The 21,695-nt window shown below is 58.7% G+C and overlaps 2 protein-coding genes across 6 annotated transcripts in view; both read right to left on the bottom strand.

Moving 5' to 3' along the window:
• Window positions 1-10,571, bottom strand: part of LOC118356614 (testis-specific Y-encoded protein 1-like) — a 36,294-nt gene extending 25,723 nt beyond the window's left edge. For 3 of the 5 annotated variants that reach the window (XM_035725885.1, XM_035725886.1, XM_035725887.1), the window contains exons 1-3: window positions 9,894-10,571; window positions 8,584-8,661; window positions 8,316-8,427 (exon numbers count right to left, since the gene is read on the bottom strand). In XM_035725885.1, the coding sequence (XP_035581778.1) occupies window positions 8,316-8,427; window positions 8,584-8,661; window positions 9,894-10,424 (721 nt within the window). In that variant the 5' untranslated portion in view covers window positions 10,425-10,571. Of the gene's footprint in view, window positions 1-6,940; window positions 7,129-7,764; window positions 7,857-8,315; window positions 8,428-8,583; window positions 8,662-9,893 lie in introns of those variants that run through there. The other 2 variants (XM_035725888.1, XM_035725889.1) reach the window with 2 other exon arrangements.
• A 3,692-nt stretch (window positions 10,572-14,263) lies between these two features.
• LOC118356658 (testis-specific Y-encoded protein 3-like) lies at window positions 14,264-19,573 on the bottom strand. The gene is made up of 7 exons (XM_035725950.1): window positions 19,361-19,573; window positions 18,642-18,797; window positions 17,852-17,929; window positions 17,601-17,712; window positions 17,356-17,501; window positions 17,179-17,263; window positions 14,264-14,280 (listed from the first exon to the last, which is right to left on the bottom strand). Exons 1-7 carry the CDS (start codon window positions 19,571-19,573, stop codon window positions 14,264-14,266), a joined length of 807 nt encoding a protein of 268 aa, XP_035581843.1.
• Window positions 19,574-21,695: the final 2,122 nt, after the last annotated feature.

The following is a 21,695-nucleotide window of genomic DNA, read 5'->3' as shown; positions in this document are numbered from 1 at the left end:
ACTAGCCCCAGCTCCACCACCAGGATGGCACCCTCTCTCTCCCATCGCTCCTCCCCTTCCCGCACAGCCTCGTCCGCCATCCCCACACCTAGGGCCTTCAGCGACCCTGGCGTTCCCCGGGGGCCTCTAGCTTCCCACACAGCCGCCTCGTGAATGGCCCCTTCCCCGACGGAGGCGGGTCCAGGATTCTGGGGACCACCAGCCTCCCCGAACCCCGCCTCGCCACCCCCGGTCACTGCCTAGCCGGGGCAGCTGCGGAGGGAAGGGCTGGAGGTGTGAGCGCAGGCCACCGCAGGCGGCTCGGCAAGTGGAGCTCTGACGCCCACGGACGGCGACTGATTGCAGTCTCGTCCCGGAGGCCGCCAGACTCTGGGACGCATGCACACAAGGGCCTGGGGACAGGTGTCCAAGGGGCAGAGGTCGCCGGGGCTCACACGCGGCCATGGCGGGATGGAGTCCCCGAGCCACGCCCAGGACGCGGGCCGGCCCTCCGATCCAACCAGTGGGAAGGTGTTGGGCGTGCCCGCCCCCGGCCCTGCCCATCGCCCCCACCGGAGCCAGCCAGCCAGCCAGGGAGCCTGCAGGTGCGCCTCCTCCAGGGTGGGTTCGGGATCCCAGCAGCACCGAACCCCCCGTCCCACCCCCACGCTCCCCCGCCAGCACCTCCCACACACCACCCCCCAGCCCCTGCCCCCTCCCGCATCCTCGTCGGGTGCGCCCTCTGCCTGGATTTTTGTACCGACAATTCAAAGGTGTCCCTCGCCCTTCCCGAATAGACTCCTGTAAGACTCAGGACAATATGTGCACCACCTGGAAGCTGGTCCATGTGCGTTAAATTGTCAGCCCAGGCACTGGAATATTCATAGAGCGATTTCAGGTGACAGAGTCCCCTAAGCCGTCTGTATCCTCGGCGGAAATGTGCGGCTACAGTTTTTCCCAGTGCATGCCCTCTGCTGGTCAGGAGGAAACGATGAAGAGCGCTCTGTCTCCCGTTCCGCCTGCCCTTTCGTCATGCTCTCCTCTCCGTCCTCCTTTCTGACTATGTCTGCCAGCGTACTTTTTCTGCCCCTGTGGCCACACAGCCTCTGGAACCTAAAGACTTGCGGATAGAAGATGCAGATGCGTCTGGGAGCATCTCTTTTCCCAGGCAATCAAAGCCCTCTCCCCCTCAGGGACCGACAGCCAGGCCGGTGACTCTGGAAAAGGTGCCAAACTGGGTGCCGACACAAACACACACTCACACACTCACAGAGAAACTCCTTGTGTTTTGCATGAAGGACAGAGGGAGGCATGCCTTTCCCGGAGCCAAGAGCATACAGCAAAGTGGACCCAGATGGCCCTCCCTGAAGAGGAAGTCTGGGCCAACCCTGTGGAGAGGGCGGCACGTGGATAGTGCCTACAGGCTCAGTGAACTCAGTGCCCACTCGTTGGAAGGCCAGGCGGCATGGAGCTGAGAACGACACCCAGGAGACAGGCAGCAACTACGCCTGCACCGCCAGAGATGTAGCATCTTATCTTGCATTTTGCAAATAGGACGAATGCCCCGGGAAGGGGCTCCCGGCTCGTCTGGGCTGCAGAGGAGAGCACATCCTCCCTAGCCTTCCCCGCTCTGGGCCAGCCGGGTCAGACTCTGAGCGGATCATCATGCCAGGCCATCACAACCCCAGAGCTGGTCCACAAATGTGGTGAGGGATCCCCAAGTGTGGTTTCAAGCTAGCAAAATAGTCTTGGGGCTGTTGGTCTGGTGCCAATGACATCCTGTCTCTCCAGGCATCACCGACTAAAGGGGCTTTTTCACTCCCCCCCCCCAGTCTCAGTCAGGAGAAGTGTGCACATATACAGGGATAGTCCCCTACCGCGTCTCCACGTTTTTCCACCAGAGTGGATTTCATTTGCGCTCCCACAGTCTTTAGACCGTGGTTTCATCTATTCGCCATCATGTGGATGCTGTGCACGTGCACTCCCACTCCCGGGTGACATTCATGCAATGACAGACGTCTGGCATTGTCCTTGCCGGGGAGCGAAGCTGAGAGGGGCCACAAGGCAAGAGGTGTGTGACCTGGGAAGGTGACTGAAACCCCTAGCTATTTCCCATACCTGGAATCATATGTGCAATCAGCACAGATGGGTGCTGTGCCTCACACGCGCCTGGCAACTCCCACAACTCCCTCCTTGCCTTGGCCCCTGTGCATCTGTGCATCGACAGGGGAGACATAACCCTGAAGAACCACGGAATGCACACGAGGCCTCTGTGTTTGGAGGGATGTGGCTGCCCTCGGCCTCTTGCCACTTCCTCCATCATCGGTAGAGCTGGAAATCCCTCAGTCCCTCTCATTCGCTGACTGGGGCCTACACACACTCTCATACACACATGTGCACATGCAAACGTTTGGGCACACAACACACATGCTTATGATCTCGACACACAGGCATGTGCCTGTGGCCACACACACTCACACTCACAAGTGCCTGGAAACACAGGCATGCAACACACACCGGAGATCATGCAAACACAGACACATGACACACACCCACCCACCCTGGCTCGACACACGGGAATGAAGAGGCCGCACGCAAACAGATACACAAACCAATGCAGAAGGCACCGTTCTCTCTCTCTATCACATGTGCACACAGACACACACACACACACACAAAGTCTGGGCCCCTCAGAAATGCATGTGGCGGCACACACCCACTTGAACACACACCTGTGCATGCACACATTCTCAGAACACATCATACACAAACACACGTGTCCTGCATGCACATGTGCAAACACATGCGCACTTGCCCGTGCAAACACAGACACCTGCACTGGCAAAACCTCCCACAACACTCACAGAAGTTCTCTGGCACAGCCATACACTCGTGACCTGGCACTATCACACACAGCCCCCTCCCCCCAGGAACTCACGCACACACACGCACAACAAATACACATGGTCTTAGGCTCACATAAATATACAACTTGCCCTCCCCAGACACACGCACAGACACACCTGCTCTTGGGATTCCCACACAGAACACAAACACACATTCTACGTCACACAGGAACGCACACTGATCCACACCAACACACACACGCACGTGTTCACGCACATGCCCACATGCACCACACACAAAGTCTCTGGCTCACAGGCATGTACCGTGAGCTTCCCAAAACACACACACATTTTGCACGTGTTATTCCACACGCACAGCATACACAAACGTCCTCCAAGACAGAAGAATACACAATTGACCCCGGAACAACACCCACACACCATCACACACACACAAACATACACACACACACACACGGCCCATACAGCACAGAGACACTCAAGGAACACACAGTCATCAGTACACAGGAATACACGGTGGTCTCGCAACCACAGACACGCACACACACAACAAGAGCTCATGCCAACACACAAACCTGCAGCACACACACACCCACACGATTTTGGGCACCCAGGTGTGCAAACATGACCACCCAAATACACACACATGTGCTACAGCAACACATACACACCAGCCATGCAAACAATCTCCAACACAGAGGCATGAGCAGGTGGTTATAGAATGCTCGCGCGCGGGCAAGTGCTCATGCACACTCACACTCACAGACACTCAAAGTCACCCAAAGGTCTGCAAACACACAGACACACAACAGAAACCCTTGCGCATGCAAGCACACATACATTCAACACTCACATGGAATGTCTCTGGAACACTTCCATACATACGTACCCAGAAGAAAATCACACACCGAGGTGCGCCGGAAACACACACAGATGCAATACACCCATGGAATAGCACAGACAGCCAGGCAAATTTCTGCTCACATACACACACAGGTTCACCTGCACTGGGAAACACACACACCGTGCAACACACACACGGTCCCAGCACACAGGCATGCACGCTTGGCCGCCCACAGACCACTCGCGCATGTCAAAGACACGCTCAGGAAACACACACCCAAAACATTTGATCTCCAGTACACAGTCATGCACACTTGCCAGGAACACACACAGATGTGCACAGGAAATACACACACACACACATACAACACTGGGACTTACACACTGTCACCGATACACAGAAACACACACTTGGCCACACACATACAAACACGTGATGCATGGAAACAAGCATTCGCATGAAATATAAACACAGTGGGTGCCCGCACACAGGTTTGTGCATTTGGGCCCACACGTGCACGCACACACACAAACGCCCATTTGTGTGCAAACACACACTCAGGCAACACACACGAACTCACAAGGTCTATGGCACACAAGCATGCACACCTGGACACACAAATCAACAAATAAGTGGGCATGCAAACATGCAAATGCAGCACATAAGAACCCAGGGTCCCTACAAACTGGCACACACACGTGGCCTCACAAACACACACACCTGTGCCCTGCAAACACACACTCTCCAAACACACACCAAGACACCTGGTCTCCGGTCCACAGGCATGCCCTCTTGCCACTGAGTCACGTGCGCTTGCAAACTCACACACACCACACAAACACACATGATCCCCAGCAAAGAGGCATGCTCAGGTGGCTGCAGGTGCAAGCACACATACACGCACGCACGTGCGCACACACACACCCGAACGTGTACCTGGGCATGCAACTCCCTCATACAGCCCACTCAAAAAGCCACAGTGCACATCACTCAAACTGCCTTCCCTCACACGTGCTTGGAACTGTCCCGTCAGCACGTGGTGCGGCGCAGGAGGTCGTGGATCACAGGGAGCGCCAGGAATGGCCTCCTCCTTACTCCTCCCAGGACACGTGGGTTTTGCCGTGCTCCTGAGCAGATGAATGCATGGGAAGGCATCACAGGAGTGTGGGGTACATTTCCAGGAGCAAGGCTACCGGGCCAAGCTCCCCAAGCGGTGTCAACTCAGTGGTACCAGGAGCCACCAGGCCACGAGGGCCCCGCTCACCAGGACGCTTCCCCACTTGTGTGCCCTGCCCTAAAGGACAAGGCTCCCATGAACAGAGGTCTGCCTTTTTCCGTCCTCCTCCTTGACCGTGCCAAGGATAGACGGTGCTCTGTCGGCAGGCCGAGCCCTGCCCTGCCCTGCCCCCATGCTGAACATCACCGCCACACATGGAATCCCAGAGGCCATGGGTTGGAGGGTCCCGCTAGGCTGACTGCCTCCTCGCCATGTCCGGGCTCCAAGTACAAACGCACACACAGACGCAAAGAGTTTCCTAACTCGTTTATGCCTCTCTCGCCTTCCCTAGATAGGTGCTGGATACTCTCCAGAGCAGCCACTTGTGATCCATTCGCTCAATTCTGTCCTGTGCAGGCAGAGCACCACGTAGATTCCTCCAACCCTCTCTCACAGGGGCGGATGCCTCCTCAACTTCTTCTTGTTGCTCAGATTCTGATCATCTGTGGTATACACGTGCAACAGCTGCTATGCCACACACACACACACACACACACACACACACACCACACACCTTAGTGATTCGTGATATTGCATAATAAAAGTATAGGCAAGGCGGTGTTGAGGGTGTCCTCTGTCCTTGTGGGATCCCTCTTCCTCCTCAGCAAGAGCAACACGAGCCTCCTGCTCAAGGCCCAGTGCCATTCCCAAGAATGGCCGTGTGGCTGTGCGAGGCCACGGGGTGGTCAGGAGCATGGAGGGAAGTCTGGGATTCTGGGCACAGGAGTGGGAATGGAGCAAGGGAGCCCCACTCCCAAAGACTGGGAAGATTTCACCAACTGAACGAGTGGCAGGAGGCCTGAGAGAGGGTTGACGGGCACAGGTGAGAGTATAGAGAAATGGGCTGGAGAGCCTTGCTTCTCCCGAGTGACCTGGGACGTTCCAGCAGACAGGCTGGGGGCCTGAACTTGCCTGCAGGGCGCATCTGCCTGGATGTGTGCCTGACCTCCCCCAGGTTCCCTTCTCACCCGGCCACCCGCTCCCTGGGTGAACTGGGGCCCAGGCTCCCCTGAGCTTCAGTTTCCCCACCAGGGCAAGCTGCCTGTTCCCCGACACCTGCCACACAGACATGTCAGGGCCCAGCCACCCTGGCTCATTAGCAACAGGCCCTCCTCTCAGTTCGTTACCTTCGGCTGCCTCCCTGCAACACACACTCTCGAAACACACACCAAGACACATGGTCTTCGGTCCACACGCATGCACTCTTGCCACACACTCACGTGCGTATGCAAACTCAAACACAATGCACAAACACACACGATCCCTGACAAAGAGGCATGCTTAGGTGGCCGCACGCGCAAGCACATATACACGGAGGCACATGAGCACACACATACCCGAACGTGCACCTGGGCATAGAACTCCTTCACACACGGCACACTCACAAAGCTACAGTGCCCACCACTCACAATTTTGTTCCCACACACATTTGAAAGTGTTCCCTGTGGGCAGGTGGTGTGGCGCAGGAGGGCGTGGGTCCAAGGGAACGCAAGGAATGGCCTCCTCCTTAATCCTCCCTGGACACGTGAGTTTTGCAGTGCTCCTGACCGGATGAATGCATGGGACCTGATCACAGCAGTGTGGGGCACGCTTACAGGAGTAAGGCAACTGGGCCAAGCTCCACAGGCCGTGTCAATGCGGCGGTATCTGGAGCCACCTGGCCATGAGGGTCACGCTAGCCAGGACACTTCCCCGCCTGTGTGCGGTGCCCTAAAGTACAAGACTCCCTGAAGAGATGTCTGCATTTTCCCGACCACATCCTAGACCCTGCCTAGGATGGGCGGTGCTCTGTCCGCATGCCAAGCCCTGCCCTCCCCTCCCCTGCCCCCATGCTGAACATCACCGCCACACATGGAATCCCACAGGCCATGGGGTGGAGGCTCTCACTAGGCTGACTGCCTCCTCGCCATGTCCTGGATCCAAGTACAAACCCACACACAGACGCAAAGAGTTTCTTAACTCGTTTATGCCTCTCTCGCCTTCCCTAGATAGGTACTGGATACTCTCCAGAGCTGCCACTGGTGATCCTTTCCCCCAATTCTGTCCTGTGCAGGCAGAGCACCACGTAGATTCGTCCACACATCTCTCACAGCGGTGGAGGCCTCCTCGACTACTTCTTGTTGGTCAGATTCGGATGCTCTGCGGTTTACACGTCCACACAGCTGCCATGCCCACGACACACACACACACACACACACACACACACACACGTTAGGGATTCTTGAAATTGCATAATACCAAGGATAGCCAAGGCGGTGTTTAGGGTTTACTCTCTCATCGTGGGATCCCTCGTCCACCTCAGCTAGAGCCTCACGAGCCTCCTGCACAAGGCCCAGTGCCATTCCCAAGAATAGCCGTGTGGCTGAGGGAGGCCAAGGGATGGTCGGCACCACGGAGGAAGTCAGGGATTCTGGGCACAGGGCGGGAATGGAACAAGCGTGCCCTACTCCCAAACACTGGCAGGACATCCTCAAATCAGCGAATGGCAGGAGGCCTGAGAGAGGGTCGATGGGCAGGGTTCAGAGTTCAGAGAAACGGGCTGGAAAAGTCTGGGCTCTCCCGAGTGACCTGGGACGTTCCGGCTGCCAGCCCGGGGGGCCTGAAATTGCCCGCATGGACACACCCGCCTGGATGTATACCCTGAGTTCCCCCAGGTCACTTCTCACCCTGCCTCCCCCTCCCTGGGCAAGCTGGGGCCCAGGATCCCCTGAGCCTCATTTTACCCACCGCCAACCTGCCTGTGCCCCGGCACCTTCCACACACACACACATCAGGACCCAGCGCCCCTGGCTCCTCACCGACAGGCCCTCCTTTCACTTCATTCCCTTGGGCTGCCTTCCTGCCTCGGGTAGTACTGCAGGGGATTGGGCCACAGGTCCTCGATGATGACCTGGTAGGGGAAAGAGGGGAGCTGGGCACGGGGCCCGGGCCCCATTCCCCAGCAGCTGGGGCTCGGGTATCACTCCGGCTGACGAATGCCGCAGGGGCCCCACCTCAGCGATCCTGTGAGACCCTGGGTAACAGGGGTCACACAACCAGTTGAAGAAGTTAAGGCTGGTGGTGTCGTGCCTGTGCCGGGCAGCTCCACGTTCAAAGTCCCAGAACCACTGGACTGGAGTGGAACGAGATGCCCTATAGCCTGCAGGAATGGAAAATTTAGAAGATCCTGTGCAAGGCCTAGGACCCACGCCACCTCGCCCTCTCTCCCTGTCAACCTCCCAGGCTCTCTCCCTCCTGGGCAGGGTTCCGGGCCTGCCCCCACTTGGGGGCAGCGCGCGCACCTCCCCTCGCACTCCCAAGAGCGCCCCTGCCTGCCCCCAGCATCCTCAAAGCTCAAGCCCACTCTTACCGGCAATGCTAAGATGATACTCCTTAATGATCACTTTGTTCAGGAAGTAGGGGTTGTTCTCAAAGAAAAACATCAACCTACAGCGGTACTTGGGACGGCACAATTCCTCCACCTGCGCCGCCGAAGAAAGAGTAGGGCATGTGGGAACGTGTCCTCTACCTATCCCAAGCTGCTTGCCTGGCTGCACTCTGAACCACTATGCCGGCCCTTTCATGCTCAAACCCCTCTCCCAACGGGCCTCTCCCAGCCTCCATCTCCCACGACTGACCTCCAAATTGGTCAGGTAGCTGAGCATGTCACTGTCCTGTTCACCCATCACGGCTGATATCTTGGGGTGATTCAGGATCTAATTTGTGTCAAGGAGCCTCGCACGTGCTACGGAAGGAGAGCCAGGAGCGACCCAGCCCTTCCTGGCTGAGAACGAAGTATCCGAACAGCGCATGTGCAGAAACACCAGGGCCTGCAGGCCTCCCAACCTCCTAAGCCCCTGCTCTTTCTTCCCACCTGCTCAACCCTGGGGAGTCCCTTGGCTGCCAGAACCTCTGACGCTGCCTGCACTCAACAGGGCAAGGCCAAGGGCCTGATTGCTCTCTGTTCCCAAGTGCCCTGGCCTGTGCCTGTGGCCTGCAGGCAGTCACTGCTTTGGATGGCTGGATGTGCTCCATCCCACTCTCACGGCTTGTTTGCTTGGGTGTTTCCCTGAGGCTCCATAACTTTGAGGGGCCTCCTGTGCCCAGGAGGGGGCCACGCGGCTCACCTGGAGGATGGCAGCACACCCACGACGCAAAGGGTGATACAGACAGTTTTAGCTAATGGGAGGGTGAGGAGTAGGTGGGGGCAGGAGGGAAAGGAAAAGAGAGAGAGGGACAAAGAGACCCCACACCGGGAGGAACGGACACAGGGGGAGGGCAGAGAGGACAGAGGGAGAGGGCGGGCGAGGACACAGAGGGGGAGAGACTGGCAGGGAGGAAAGGTGCATGTAGGCGCCTGGGCCTGGGGCCTCGGCCTGGCTGTGTGGGGCTGGTGGAGACAGAGGTTGCAGCACCCCGGCAGGGCCGAGTCTGAGGTCCGGCGGTCTGCTGAAGCGAGGCGGCCCGCTGATGGACTCGGCAACCCGTGTGTGGACGAGATTGTGGGTCGGCCCTGAACTCTGGAAACCACGCAGTCTCTGAAGGGTAGGGAAGGGGGGCGGGCAGCCTCCCCGTTTGCCCCATGTCCCAATAAATGTTTCTTTCCAATATCTGGTCTGAGCCAAGTGGGATTTGGGCTACAGTACTTGTCGAAGAGTGTTGACCCACGTTCCCTGAACCCTGCAAGCCTGTTGGGAGAGCTGCAGGCCCAAAGCTTTCGCCTGCAGCTTCAGCTCAAACCCGGTTGGACAGGTCTCAGCCCCTGCGTTCTCAGCCCCGCCCCGAACCGCCTTCCTCTGCTCTGCCTTATAGGGATCGTGGGCCCACTCCCACCCGGGAAGGGGGTTAGGAACCCTTCCCCACAGCGCCCGTGGCCGTGGCTCTGCTGCTGCCCTCCTCCCGGTGCTCCTCCACCACAGCCAAGCCCCACCACCCGGAGGAAGGATACGGCCTGGGCCCAGAAGCCAGGGATGCACTGGATGATGGCCCTACGGCGAGCCAGGTGAGAACTCCGCTTCTGATTCCTCCTGCGCTTGAGCCGCACGTAGGCCCTGGTAGCTTGGGCGTCCACAGAGCTGAGCGCCACCTGAACAAGCTCCAGCGCGGCCAGTGGGTCCCCAGCTGGCTCGGGACCCAGCACTGGCTCTTCCTGCGGCAGCTCCTGCAGCTTCTCGTCCTGCTCCGCTTGAGTCACCTCCTCGTCTTCCACGGCCACGACCTCCACCACCGCCATGATATCCTCCACCACGAACACCAACTCCTCCCCCCGGACGGCCTCGCCACTGCCCTGCCGAGTCTCAGCCTCCTGCACAGATTCTGCAACCATGCCGCCCGCACCTAGGGCCTGTGGCGCCCACGCCTCGCCCCAGGCGCCCGCCTCCCCACGGGCCTCCGAAACCTCACCGCCCCCTCCACGGACTAAGGTGGCCCAGGATTCCCGGGCAGCCCCGCCTTGCCCGGACCGCGCCTCGCTCTCCATGGGGCACTGCACAGCAACCCCGCAAGCCGCGGACGGAAGGAGCTGGAGGGGCGAGCACGCGGCTCCGGCAAGCGCCGGGTAGTTGGAGCTATGGCGCCCACGCTCTGAGGCGGACAGCTATCGGAGGCCGCTGGCCTGGGGGACGCATGCGCACAAATACTGGGGGCCTGGTGGCTTCTGGGTGGCGTTGGGGGTTGCACTCCTCGCACGCATGTGGGCTTTGCGGGGTATTACCACCCCTCTCACGCCCAGGATGCTGAGCGGCCCCGAGGACCAACCCGTGATAGGGCGGTGGGCGTGGCCGCGGCCGGCACCACCCCTTCTTCCCGGGGGAGCCAGGCCGCCACTGCACCTCCTCAGGGGTGGCGTCCGTGCCTGGCCCCTGGCCATTTTCTTCGCTGACACCTCCCAGTCCATTCCCGGGAGGTCCCTGCTATCACAAAACTCGTGTTCATCTTCTTACCAGTTCCCTTGGGAACACGCTCCTGGCACCGGGGAATTCAAAGCCAGCGGCTCAAAGGGTGACTCCCGCCGCCAGGGATCCTCACCCGGCCCCTTCTTAGTCACACTGGGGGCCAGCTCTGCAGTCATTAGCTGTTGCTCCAACCACTGCCACATGGCTCTCCACATTGCTTCCAACACTTTAGCCACCCGGTGAGGGAGGGAGTCTGCAGGCGGCCCAGGAGGATCTGGGATGCAGGGTCCTCCCCGCCCCAAAGACCCGCCTCTCCTAAAAAGAGAGGAACCGCACACAGATAATTGGCCTAGCAGGAGCAAGGAGCTAAGGTCCGAGGCCACGCCCGTGCTCACACAACCACTGGCACAGCCCCTGTCAAGTCCAGGATTTGGACTCTTTGGCATGCTAATGGGCCGGGTAGCTAGCCTGAAGAGTACCTCTGGGTGTGTTGTTTCGTCAAAGCCACTGGTAGGATTCGCTCCCACTGTACTTTCCTCTGCCTGGCCCTTCATCTTTTGTTTCTCCCTCCTTGCCTGATCCACGCTCCCTTTCCCTGTGTCTTCCTTCCCGCCTCACCATAACTGCCAGGGATGTCTGAGCTCCAGCATAATGCTACACGGAGCCTGCTTTAATCTGCCTTCCTGAGGAGCTGTGGCTGTCTTGGCTGCCCCAGCTCTGCTGCAAGTTCTTCCTTGGTCTGTCTGTCCCTGAGTGGAGTGCCAGCCAGGGAGGGGATGGCAAAGTGAGCATTGCCGGCACACCCTGCCCCTTCTGCGGTACTCACGAGGCCCTTCTCCACAATCCCACACTTCATGCCGGTCCCCTGCAGGGAGGCATACCGAAATGTATACGAATCATGCCACCTGAAGTGCCAGGAAGGCCCAGTGGGTGATGGCAAGCCCGAAGGCGTTGTGTTGCATCGTGGGGGGCCTCACGTATCTAAGAGGGATGGGTCGGGCCGCCCGTGGCGGGGGGTGGGATTTGACCAGAAGGAGGCAGTTGGAACCCCCTTGGGGTGAAGTGCAGGGTTCTGGGTGGTAGCGCATCACCGTTTCAAATTCTACTCGTCAACGCACCCAGTGACCTTGCAGGGATAACAACGCCCGGGCATCTGGGGTGGGGGGAGAAGCACAATTTTTTGAAACTGTCCCTGACACAGCCCAGACTGTGGGTTTACTGCTACAGTCCAAACTGAATTAGCTCCTGTATACTTGCCCAGGGCGCTAAAGGAGGGTCCTGAAGAAATAGTGCACCAAAAAGAGCACATCCTTGGGGATAGGGAAGACCGGGGTAGGGGTGTTCCACAGGGAGAGGTGAAGAGCAGGAGCGGTGTGGAGAAGGAGAAGAAGAGAGAGGGTGGTCAGAGGGAGAGGAACAGGGAGGGAGAGGAGGGGGTGCGAGGGAGAGAGGAGGGCAGAGGAGGAGGCAGGCATGGGGACAGGGTGGGCGGGGGAGGGAGAGAGGGGGGAGCGAGGACGGGCGGAGGCAGGGACGGAGGCTGAATTCTCTACATTGCAAAGCCCACAGCCTGAACGAAAACATTCCCTCCTGGACGTCAGGAGGAGATCTGAACGCACCCGTGGCCCTGCAGACAGATCCCACAACGTCATGCGGGTGAGATGGAGAGGCAAAGCCACACAGAAATGAAGTGAAGGGCTCCAAAGAGGTCTGCGGGAAACTCTCATGCCCACCACCGACATGCTCGAATCCGGAATGCCAGAGAGAGGAGGGAGGGAGTTATTCATGCAGCAAGTGCACGAAGACCTAAGGTGACAGGGCTTTGCAAGTTGCCTGACAACGCTGACTCTGCACATCCAAGGAGCCCAATGTACTCCTAGCAGAAGGTACGCTCCAAAGTGTCGCCCAGGCCACTGGGCCAGCGAGGCAAAGACGCATCTCTCGGCAGCCTACAGAGTTGGGACTGACCCACCACACACCGGGATCCTCAGGGAGAGGAAGAGCCTGCTACCCCTTTGGATGCACGGAGTCCAGAAGTCACTGCGTGATACGTTCGACCGGTTCAGAGAGAAAACTCCTGTAAAGTGCAGTCGATGTTCGGCACCAATGACCCAGAAAATGTTCGCCAGACATAAGGAGTAGGAATGGGAGGATGAGCCGTGGGTCATGAGGCCTGCGGTGCAATGCTGGTGGGAGGCGGGCCCTATGGTAAAGAGAGGCCAGCGGGCCAAGAGGAAGCAGGTATGTGAGTCCCTTAAGTCAAGGTGCTAGCCTGAAATAAGGCATCCCCCTAAAGTACACGCATAACAATCACCAGAGCAGGATTTGCATATGGAAGTACTCTGCATTGCCTAATGGGCCCCAGAGACAAATGCTTCCAAGCAGGCATCCCTTTGCATACTCAGGTGAGCAGGCACAGAGCTATATCTTGGAAGCTGCAGGGTGCCGTTCCGTGGAGTCATGACAGACAGCCTTGAGCAGGCCCCTCGCGCCTTGCGCCAGCCTTGTCCCTGTTATCGGCCGACCTGGGGCCTCCCAGGCTAAGGTGTTCACTGCAACTGTGAGTGGGGAGAGCCCCGAAGAATGCGCGTTCAACGTAGATGCGGTAAAGCACTCTGGGTTATAGGAGTTTTGTTCCCGTAATGCCCGGGTTCTTGGCTGCACCGCGTCGAGGAAGGAAGGGGTAGACCAGACGAAGTGCACTGGGCAGCAGGGCAAAGTTTATTGAGCCAGAGTACAATACGCCCCGAGAAGGCTGCCGGGTTCGCATTCAGACTTGGGTGTTCTTTTGAGCTCTTTCCAGAACCTTGAGAGTGGGCCCCTTGTGGATTCGCTGCCAAGGTGCGGCCAGTCAGGCCTTGGATCACGCTGCCCTTCTCCCATTTTGATGGGTCTTGTGGGCTGACATCTGGAGACCAAGTGCCTGAGCTTGTGACAGCGACCAATGTTTCATGGTTAGTTCCTTTATTTCGGGTCGTGCTGCAACATGGACCCCTGCAGAGGCTGTTAGACTGGATGCTATCGTCTTCTCTGAGCAGTCAAACGGGACGGTAGCGTGGTTTTTTCTGAGCTGTCCGGCACCCTGCTTTCCCGTTGGGGACGCTGGACCTGACGCCCTCAGCATCCAGTTGACTCTCGACATCCGGGGCTCCCTGATCTCCCAAAGCTTTTGACCGCCCCGCCTCGCCCATTTCTCCAGGCCGGGCCTCAATCACGCCATTGTTCGAGCAAAGGGGAGGTTTGCTAAGAGGTGGGGGATCCTGTGCCCACCTCTTCCCCCATGTTTTACATTCTTGGCATCACCCTACCAAAAGGAACAAACATAGATGTCTACCCTGCGGTGCCCCGAAATGGCCCAGCCTAGGACCCCTTCAGACCATGTGCCAACATGGGTGCTGTCCTGCTCACGTTGCGGATTACGAAGTCACACGTTCATCTGAGCTGCACAAGAAGAGCCAGGGTCCAGCTGACGGGTACCCCGGCATTTACAGACCAAGAAGCTGAAAGAAGGGCGCCTGGGTGGCTCAGTTGGTTAACCAGCTGCCTTCGGCTCGAGTCCTCGTGCTGGAGTCCCGGATGGAGCCCCACGTCGGGCTTCCTGCTCAGCGGGGGTCTGCTTCGGCCTGTGACCCTCTTCGCTCTCCTACCTTCTATCTCTCATTCTCTCTCTTAAATAAATAAATAAAATCCTAAAAAGAAAAGAGGCTGATAAGCCCGATCTCCCTACAGGGCGAAAGAGACAAGCCTTCCCTCCTAGAACTTCAGAGGCTTCCGCCCGCCCTGGAAGGGCAACGCTAGGTCCTACAGATCATCAAATCCACAACCTGATGCCAGACAGGAGAACTGTCCTTCATACTGTAAGGGATAAGAAGCATCCTTGCAGTTTCACTGTCAAACCTTCCGACGGGAAAGTGCCGCTGCACTTCCCAAAGCTGTGGAGCAGGGAGCCTCACTGGCTGGGCCGCGGTGCGGGGTAGGAGGGTTAGTATCGCCCTCTCATCCTCAGGGCTGGTGCCCATGGAGCCAATTTAGCTGGGGATGGAGAAGAGCCTCGTGGGGCAAACGCTCATATCTCCCCACTCTGCTGCCTGCGGACACGGTCCTCTGCCAGCGTCTCAAGGCAGAGGCGTCTCAGGCAAGCAGACACCCGCTTGGGGGAGGAGCACCCAAGGGGCTCACCTCACCGCCTCCCAGGTGCGGCTCACGACAGTTGCTCAGTATGCTCCTGGTCTTTCCGTGGACCTACGCACAGAACCCTAAGGGTTATCAGCCCCAGAGTCATCATGAGACAGGCAGCACATGGGTGGGTAGCACGGCCCTTGCACGTAGCAACTGTGCTACCCCTGCCCCACCGCTCTGACTATCTGCATTCTGGCAGACCCCAAACTAGGGCCCTAGGAAAACAAGAGGCTAGGGATCCTGGGGGAGCGTGGGTTCGACAGTGTGTTAGTGTAAGAAGATGTGAGTGAAACAGCCTTGGGTTGGTGGGTAAGTGAGTGTGTGTCTGAGTGAGGGAGCGAGTGTGCGTATGTTAGGGGTTGTGTGTGAAGGAGTGTGTATGTGGGGGTGACTGATAGTGTGTGTGTTTCAGTGTGTGGGAGTGCCTGAATGAGTGTGGGGGGATGAGTGATTTGTACCTGAGTATGCTTCTCAGACTGTGTGTGTGTGTGTGTGTGTGTGTGTGTGTGTGTGTGTGTGTGTGTCTGTCAGTCTTGCCCACAAATTAGAGTCTCGCCTGGCTCCTGTGCATGAATGAGTGTCATCTTTCTGCCCTCCTTCCATCACCTCCCTCAGTCGCCTCTCCCAACGACCCTCCTTACGGTCTGACCCATATTCCCTATCATCGTGGCTGGTCCTGAGAGTCCAACCGTGACAGCAAGAGCCTCTGCACCGTTCCTAGGCCCATGAAGTGCACCAGCGCTGGGTTCAACTGAGTAACGTACCTTGGGTTCTCCCCGCACCTCCCCCGTGGCATGTGCATTGGATGTGTCGGAGGACACCCACCAGGGAGCATCCCTGGACGACTCTCATCACCATGCAGCAAACCTGCGTCCTGGACATGTTCGGCCCTTGCTCGTCGCTCCCTTTCCTTGAACTTCCTCATTTCTCCAGGGAAGAGATGAGCCCCAGGTAGCTGGCCTTGGTCTCATTTCTTCTCCTTACCAAGCGCCCCCGCACCCCAAGGGGAAGGACCTCTGACCCCTAGGATGCAGTCCCCGAGCATGTGTGCCCTAGCCCTCTGGGCAAGCATGCAGGCCAAGCCATTCCATGAGCTGGCGATGCCCAGGCCGAGACGTCAAACACCCACACGAGGCCGATGTGCTCAGGCACTCCCCTGACCCCCTGCCACAAAGGGGAGTGCGCAACCAAGCGCCCGCATGCACACACACACAGCACACACACACACACACATATACACACTCACACAAGGACACTTGAACTTGTTTTTCAAACTTTTAATATTGTTCCAGGTCACGTGGGGCCTCAATCTGCCCTCTGTTTCGCACGGCTTCGGCCTTTGGTTACTCCCACGCAGAGGAACCACCCAAACATTCGGGTCCACCTGAAGCTTTTGGACTGGCTTCGGCCAATGCAATGCTCCCTCATTTTCATCTCAAATGCATGACGCTCCCTGGGAGGGACAGGCACACAACATGCAGACAGACACACATGCACACAGGCACAAAGTAGGAGACCCCTGTGTACCCTCTGGGCCATAGGTAGGGTTGCTTCAGGGTTTGAAGGCCCTCCCCGGGAACGGCGGTCACTCTCCCATGCCACTCGTCGCTGCTCACTGTGATCGCCTTAGCAATCCTCCACCCATGTATTCAAATAATCTGTGCACGCTGGCCAGTGTTCTCAGCGTGGCTGGGGGCGGCGGGAAAGGAGCTGCCTGTGGAAATCAAGGGGTCGACTGTGGTCTCCAGACCAACACAGAAGGGTGACGGGATGGCAGGGTGTGCCTTTGCGCCAGCATACCCAGACGACTGTGCCAAGGGTGGCGGGAGGCAGCTTCACTGGGCCCAAGTGTAAGGCGGTGTTAGGACACCTGAGGGTGGGGCTCATGGCCCATGAGAATTCCCACAAGTGCAGCTGTGAGCCGGCTTTGCCTCCCCAGGTCTGCTCATGGACGCTGCTGGGCCCCGCCTGTCTCAAACCCCCCATGCCGAAGCCCTTTGCCACTGCACTTGTCCAAGCTCCCTGTCTCATAGTGATGCCGTTTTGACCCAGGGTCCTTGCATCGGAGAATTTCTCGGAGCCTCAGTGTCTCCATTGGTGGAGCCAGGTCCCACGGGCACCATGGCGCACAATTCGGCACCCACACCCCAGGCCCCTCACCTGTCGTCCTCTCGGGTCCCTCTCCTGGGGCCTTCTTCCTCACGTTGTCCTGCAAGGGGTTGGGCCACAAGTCATCCATGATGATCTGGCAGGGGAAACGGGGCAGAGCTCAGAGGCCCATCCCAAGCAGCCGGGGAACCCACGGGGTCCTTCCCGCTGTTTATTACTGGGCCCCACCTCAGTTATGGTGCTAGAACCAGCAAAGCTGTGGTCAGAGAACCAGTTGAAGGAGTTAAGACTGGTGTTGTGGTGCCTGCGACTGTAGGCCTCCTGTTCATAATCCTGGTGCCACTGGATGGGAGTGGAATGAGACGGTCCATACCCTGCTGGAAGATGAGAATGGGAGACGGCGCCAGGTAATGTTTTGGGTTCGACCCTCCGTCTTGCACCTGCTGCCGCCCATTCAGGCAGCAGCCTCTTACCAGCAGCGCTGAGGACATACTCCTTCACAAGGACTTCATCCCGGAAGTAGGGGTTTTTTCGAAAGAAGAGCAGGATCTGGCGGCAATCACGGGGAAACCTGAGTTCCTCCACCTGCCGGGTGGCAGACTGGGGGAGACGGGGGTGAAATGTCTGACCAGCAGACCCTCCCCGTCCTGATTTCGGGGCTGGATCTCTTCGGCACGCTCCCCTCTCCCGTTCCCCGCCCCGGCCTCAGTCTGCCACGCCAGACCTTCAAATCCGTCATGTAGCCAAGGTGGCCTTCATCTTGCTTCCTGATCACGGCTGACATCTGTGGGTGGTTCACAAACTGCTGTGAGTCTAGGACCCTCTGAGGGCTTGAGATGATAGAGCTACAACAACAGAGCAGGTCTGGACAGCGGCCGGGCACCGCCCCCCCTCTGCTTCCCGATCGCACGCCCCCACAAGGGCTGCATCAAGACCCGCTCGCTGGGCCCCCGCACGGAATCCTGTAGATCTCAACACTCACACAGGAAGCGGTGCATCCTCAGGGAAACCGCTCCCGCCCCACACCGCCCTCCGCAGGCCATACTCATGTCCTGACAGCCAGACACAACCAGTTCATCTCCAGACAAGCACACGTTCCTGCCTCAGGCTGAGCAGGTGGGCACTCACAACCATGCGCCTGCCTTGAAACCCCGAGGGGAACTCGAGCTTTGCCTGGAGTCGTTTTGAGGAAAGACGCCCTGCTGTGGCTCCCAATTCCTAATTCTGAGCTGGAACGCTGCTGCTACTCTCCCACTGGACTTCCAGTGCCTTGTGCGAAATCAAGGGCACCCTGAGGCCCCCAGCCCCCAATTCCACCCAGAACGAGGATGTCGAGGCTGTCGGGATCACCAGGGCATGAGCGTGGCCACCACACCCCGGCGTGGCTGGGGGTGTGTCTGCGGGTCTGGGGGTTCACCAACCGCTGTATTTTGATACTCATCATCCCCCTCCTTCGGTTCCTCTTGCTCTAGCCCGGCCACATCGGGGTCCCTCCATGACAGCGTCAAGGATACAGCCTTGGCCCAGAAGCCAGGGATGCCCCGCATAAGGGCGCTTCGGTGTTCCAGGGGACGCTGCTGCCTCCGACAACACCTGAGCCTGAGCGCAGAGTAGGAGCTGCTGGCGTGTTTCTTCATGCGCTCCAGCTCCAACTGCAGGGCCTCTAGAGCCTCGAGCGAGGACAGGATCGGACCCCGCCGCCCCTCTGGCTGTTCTTCCGCTTTCCGGTTCTCCTGCAGCTCCTGAGCCCCTCTTCCTCCTTCAGCCCTCCTCCCTCTGGTCCTCCTGCTCAGCCCCTTCAGCCTCCTCTCCCTCCTCAGGGCCCTCGCACTCCCCAGCCTCCTCTTCCTTTGCCTCTCCAACATGCTCCTCTCCAACAAGCTCCTCCGTAGCCTCCTCCACCTCAGCCTCTTCCACAACAGCCTGCTCCTCAGCCTTTTCCTCACCCTCCTCTTCCTCAGCCTCTTCAGGCCCCTCCACCTCCTCCTCTTCCTCGGGCTTCTCCTCCTCCCTTGGCTCCTGCTCAGCCTCCTCAGCCTCCTCCTTCTCAGCATCCTCAGCCTCCCCTCCTCCACCCTGTCCACATCCTCCTCCTCCTCCCCCTGCTCCTGCTCAGCCTCTACAGCCTCCTCGCCCTCTTCCTCCACAGCCTTGTCAGCCTCCTCCCCCTCCTCCTCCTCCTCACACTCTTCTTCCTCACCATCCCCCTCCCCCTCCTCCTCGGACTCCTCACCTCCCTAGACTCGTCTTCCTCCTCCGTGTCAGCCTCGTCTACCTCCTCCGCGGCCTCCTCCGTGTCCTCCTCGTCCTCTCCGTCCTCCCCCTCCAACACGACCAGTTGCAGCACCAACCTTAGGTCACCCCCCACTAGCCCCAGCTCCTCCACCAGGATGGCATCCTCGCTCTCCCATCGCTCCTCCCCTTCCCGCACAGCCTCGGCCGCCATCCCCACACCTAGGGCCTCCAACGCGGCGTACGTAGCCCGGGGGCCTCTATCCCCGTGCACAGCTGCCTCTTGAACGGCCCCTTTCCCGACTGAGGCGGGTCCAGGATTCTGGGGACCGCCCCGACTCCGCCGGGCACCGTGTCAACACCACAGGGCCCTGCCTCGCTGTGGCAGCTGCGGTGGGAGGGGCTGGATATGTGAGCGCAGACTCCGCAGGCGGCACGGCAAATGGAGCTCTGGCTCCCATGGACGGCGACCGATAGCAGTCTCCACCCGGAGGACGCTGGACTCGGGGAAGAATGCACCCTAAGGCCTGGGGCCAGGTGTCCAAGGGGCAGAGGTGGCTGGGGCACGTATTCGGCCTAGGCGGGATAGAGTCCACGAGCCACCTCCAGGACGCGGGACGGCCGTCGCGTCCAACCAGTGGCACGGCGGGGGGCGTGTCCTCCCGCAACCCTGCCCCTCGACCCCACCTGAGCCCGACAGCCATGCTTGGAGCCTGCCAGTGCGCCTCCTCCGGGGTGGCCTCACCTCCTTCGGGTTCGCAGCCTCACCGAAACCCTCTATCACCCCCATGCCTCCCGCGAAACACCACCCCCAGCCCAGCCCCCTGCCCCCGCCACCCGCGGCCTCGTCGGGCACGCCCTCTGCCTGGATTTTGTACCGACAATGCGAAGCTGTCCCTCGCCCTTCCCGAAGAGACTCATGTAAGACTCAGGACACTGTGTGCTCCTCCAGGAAGCCTGGTCCAGTGTGCGTGGAAATGGTCAGCCCAGGGCCTGGAGTATTCATAGTGCCATTTCTGGAGACAGAGGCCCAGAAGCCGTCTGCCTCCTCAGGGGAAATGTGCGGCAACAGTTTGTCCCAGCGCATGCCCTCTGCTGGTCAGAAGAAAACGAAGAGTGCTCTGTCCATGGGTCCGCCTTTCCCGACCTCATGGCCTCCTCTCCGTCCTCATCCATAACCTCCTCCACCTCAGCCTCGTCCCCCGTCCTCCTCTCTGACTTTGTCTCCCGGCGCTCTTTTTCTGACCCCTGTGCCCACACGGCCACTGGAACCTAAAGACTTCCGCACAGAAAATGCAGATGCGTCTCGGAGCATCTCTTTTCTCAGGAAATCAAAGCCCTCTGCCCCTCAGGGACCGCCAGCCAGGTCGGTGACCCTCAAAAATGTGCCAAGCTGGGTGCCAACACAAACAAACACTCACAGAGACACGCAGTGTGTTTGACATGGAGGACAGAGGGAGGCATGCCTTTCCCGGAGCCAAGAATATACAGCAAATGGGACCTAGATGCCCCTCCCTGAAGAGGAAGTCTGGGCCAACCCTCTGGGTAAGGCGGCATGTGGATGCTGTCCACCGGCTCGGTGACCTCAGTGCCCATTCTTTGGAAGGCCACGCGGCAAGGAGCTGAGGATGACACCCAGGTGACAGGCAGCAAGAACGCCTGCCCCACCAGAGACGGAACGTCCTGCGTTGCATTCTGCAAATAGCACACACACCCGGGCAGATTTGTGCTCACCTGCACAAACACGTCCACGTACACTGGGAAAGGCACACACCACGGGACACACACACGGTCCCCGCTCACAGGCATGCACACTTGGCCACACAAACACTCCACCGTGCACGGGCAAAGACACAATCAGGAAATAAACACCCAACACTTATGATCTCCGGCGCAAAGGCATGCACACTTGACTGGAACACACACTGACATGCACAAGAAACACATAAAAACACACACTCTCACAACACTGAGAAGCACACACTCACAGGCACAGAGGTACGAACACATGACCGCACAGATACACATATACGCACACATGTGAAGACGCATACACATGGAATGGAAACACACATGGTGCCCGTACACAGGTATGTGCAGTGGGCCACACAGCGGGGGCACACACACACACACAAACACACACACATCCGTGAGCCAACACACACTCAGGCAACACCCACCAACTCACAAGGTCTGTGGCACACAAATATGCACAGTGGCCTCACACACCAACACATACGTAGGCATGCACACACCCAAAACATAAACACCCAGCGTCCCTACACAGTGGCACACACATGTGGCTTCACAAACAGAACACCCGGTCACCTGCAAAA

Source organism: Zalophus californianus, chromosome Y (genome assembly GCF_009762305.2).
Source record: "Zalophus californianus isolate mZalCal1 chromosome Y, mZalCal1.pri.v2, whole genome shotgun sequence".
Classification (NCBI taxonomy): domain Eukaryota; kingdom Metazoa; phylum Chordata; class Mammalia; order Carnivora; family Otariidae; genus Zalophus; species Zalophus californianus.
Note: the sequence above shows the minus strand (reverse complement) of the source record. Positions and strands in the feature narration are given on the sequence as shown.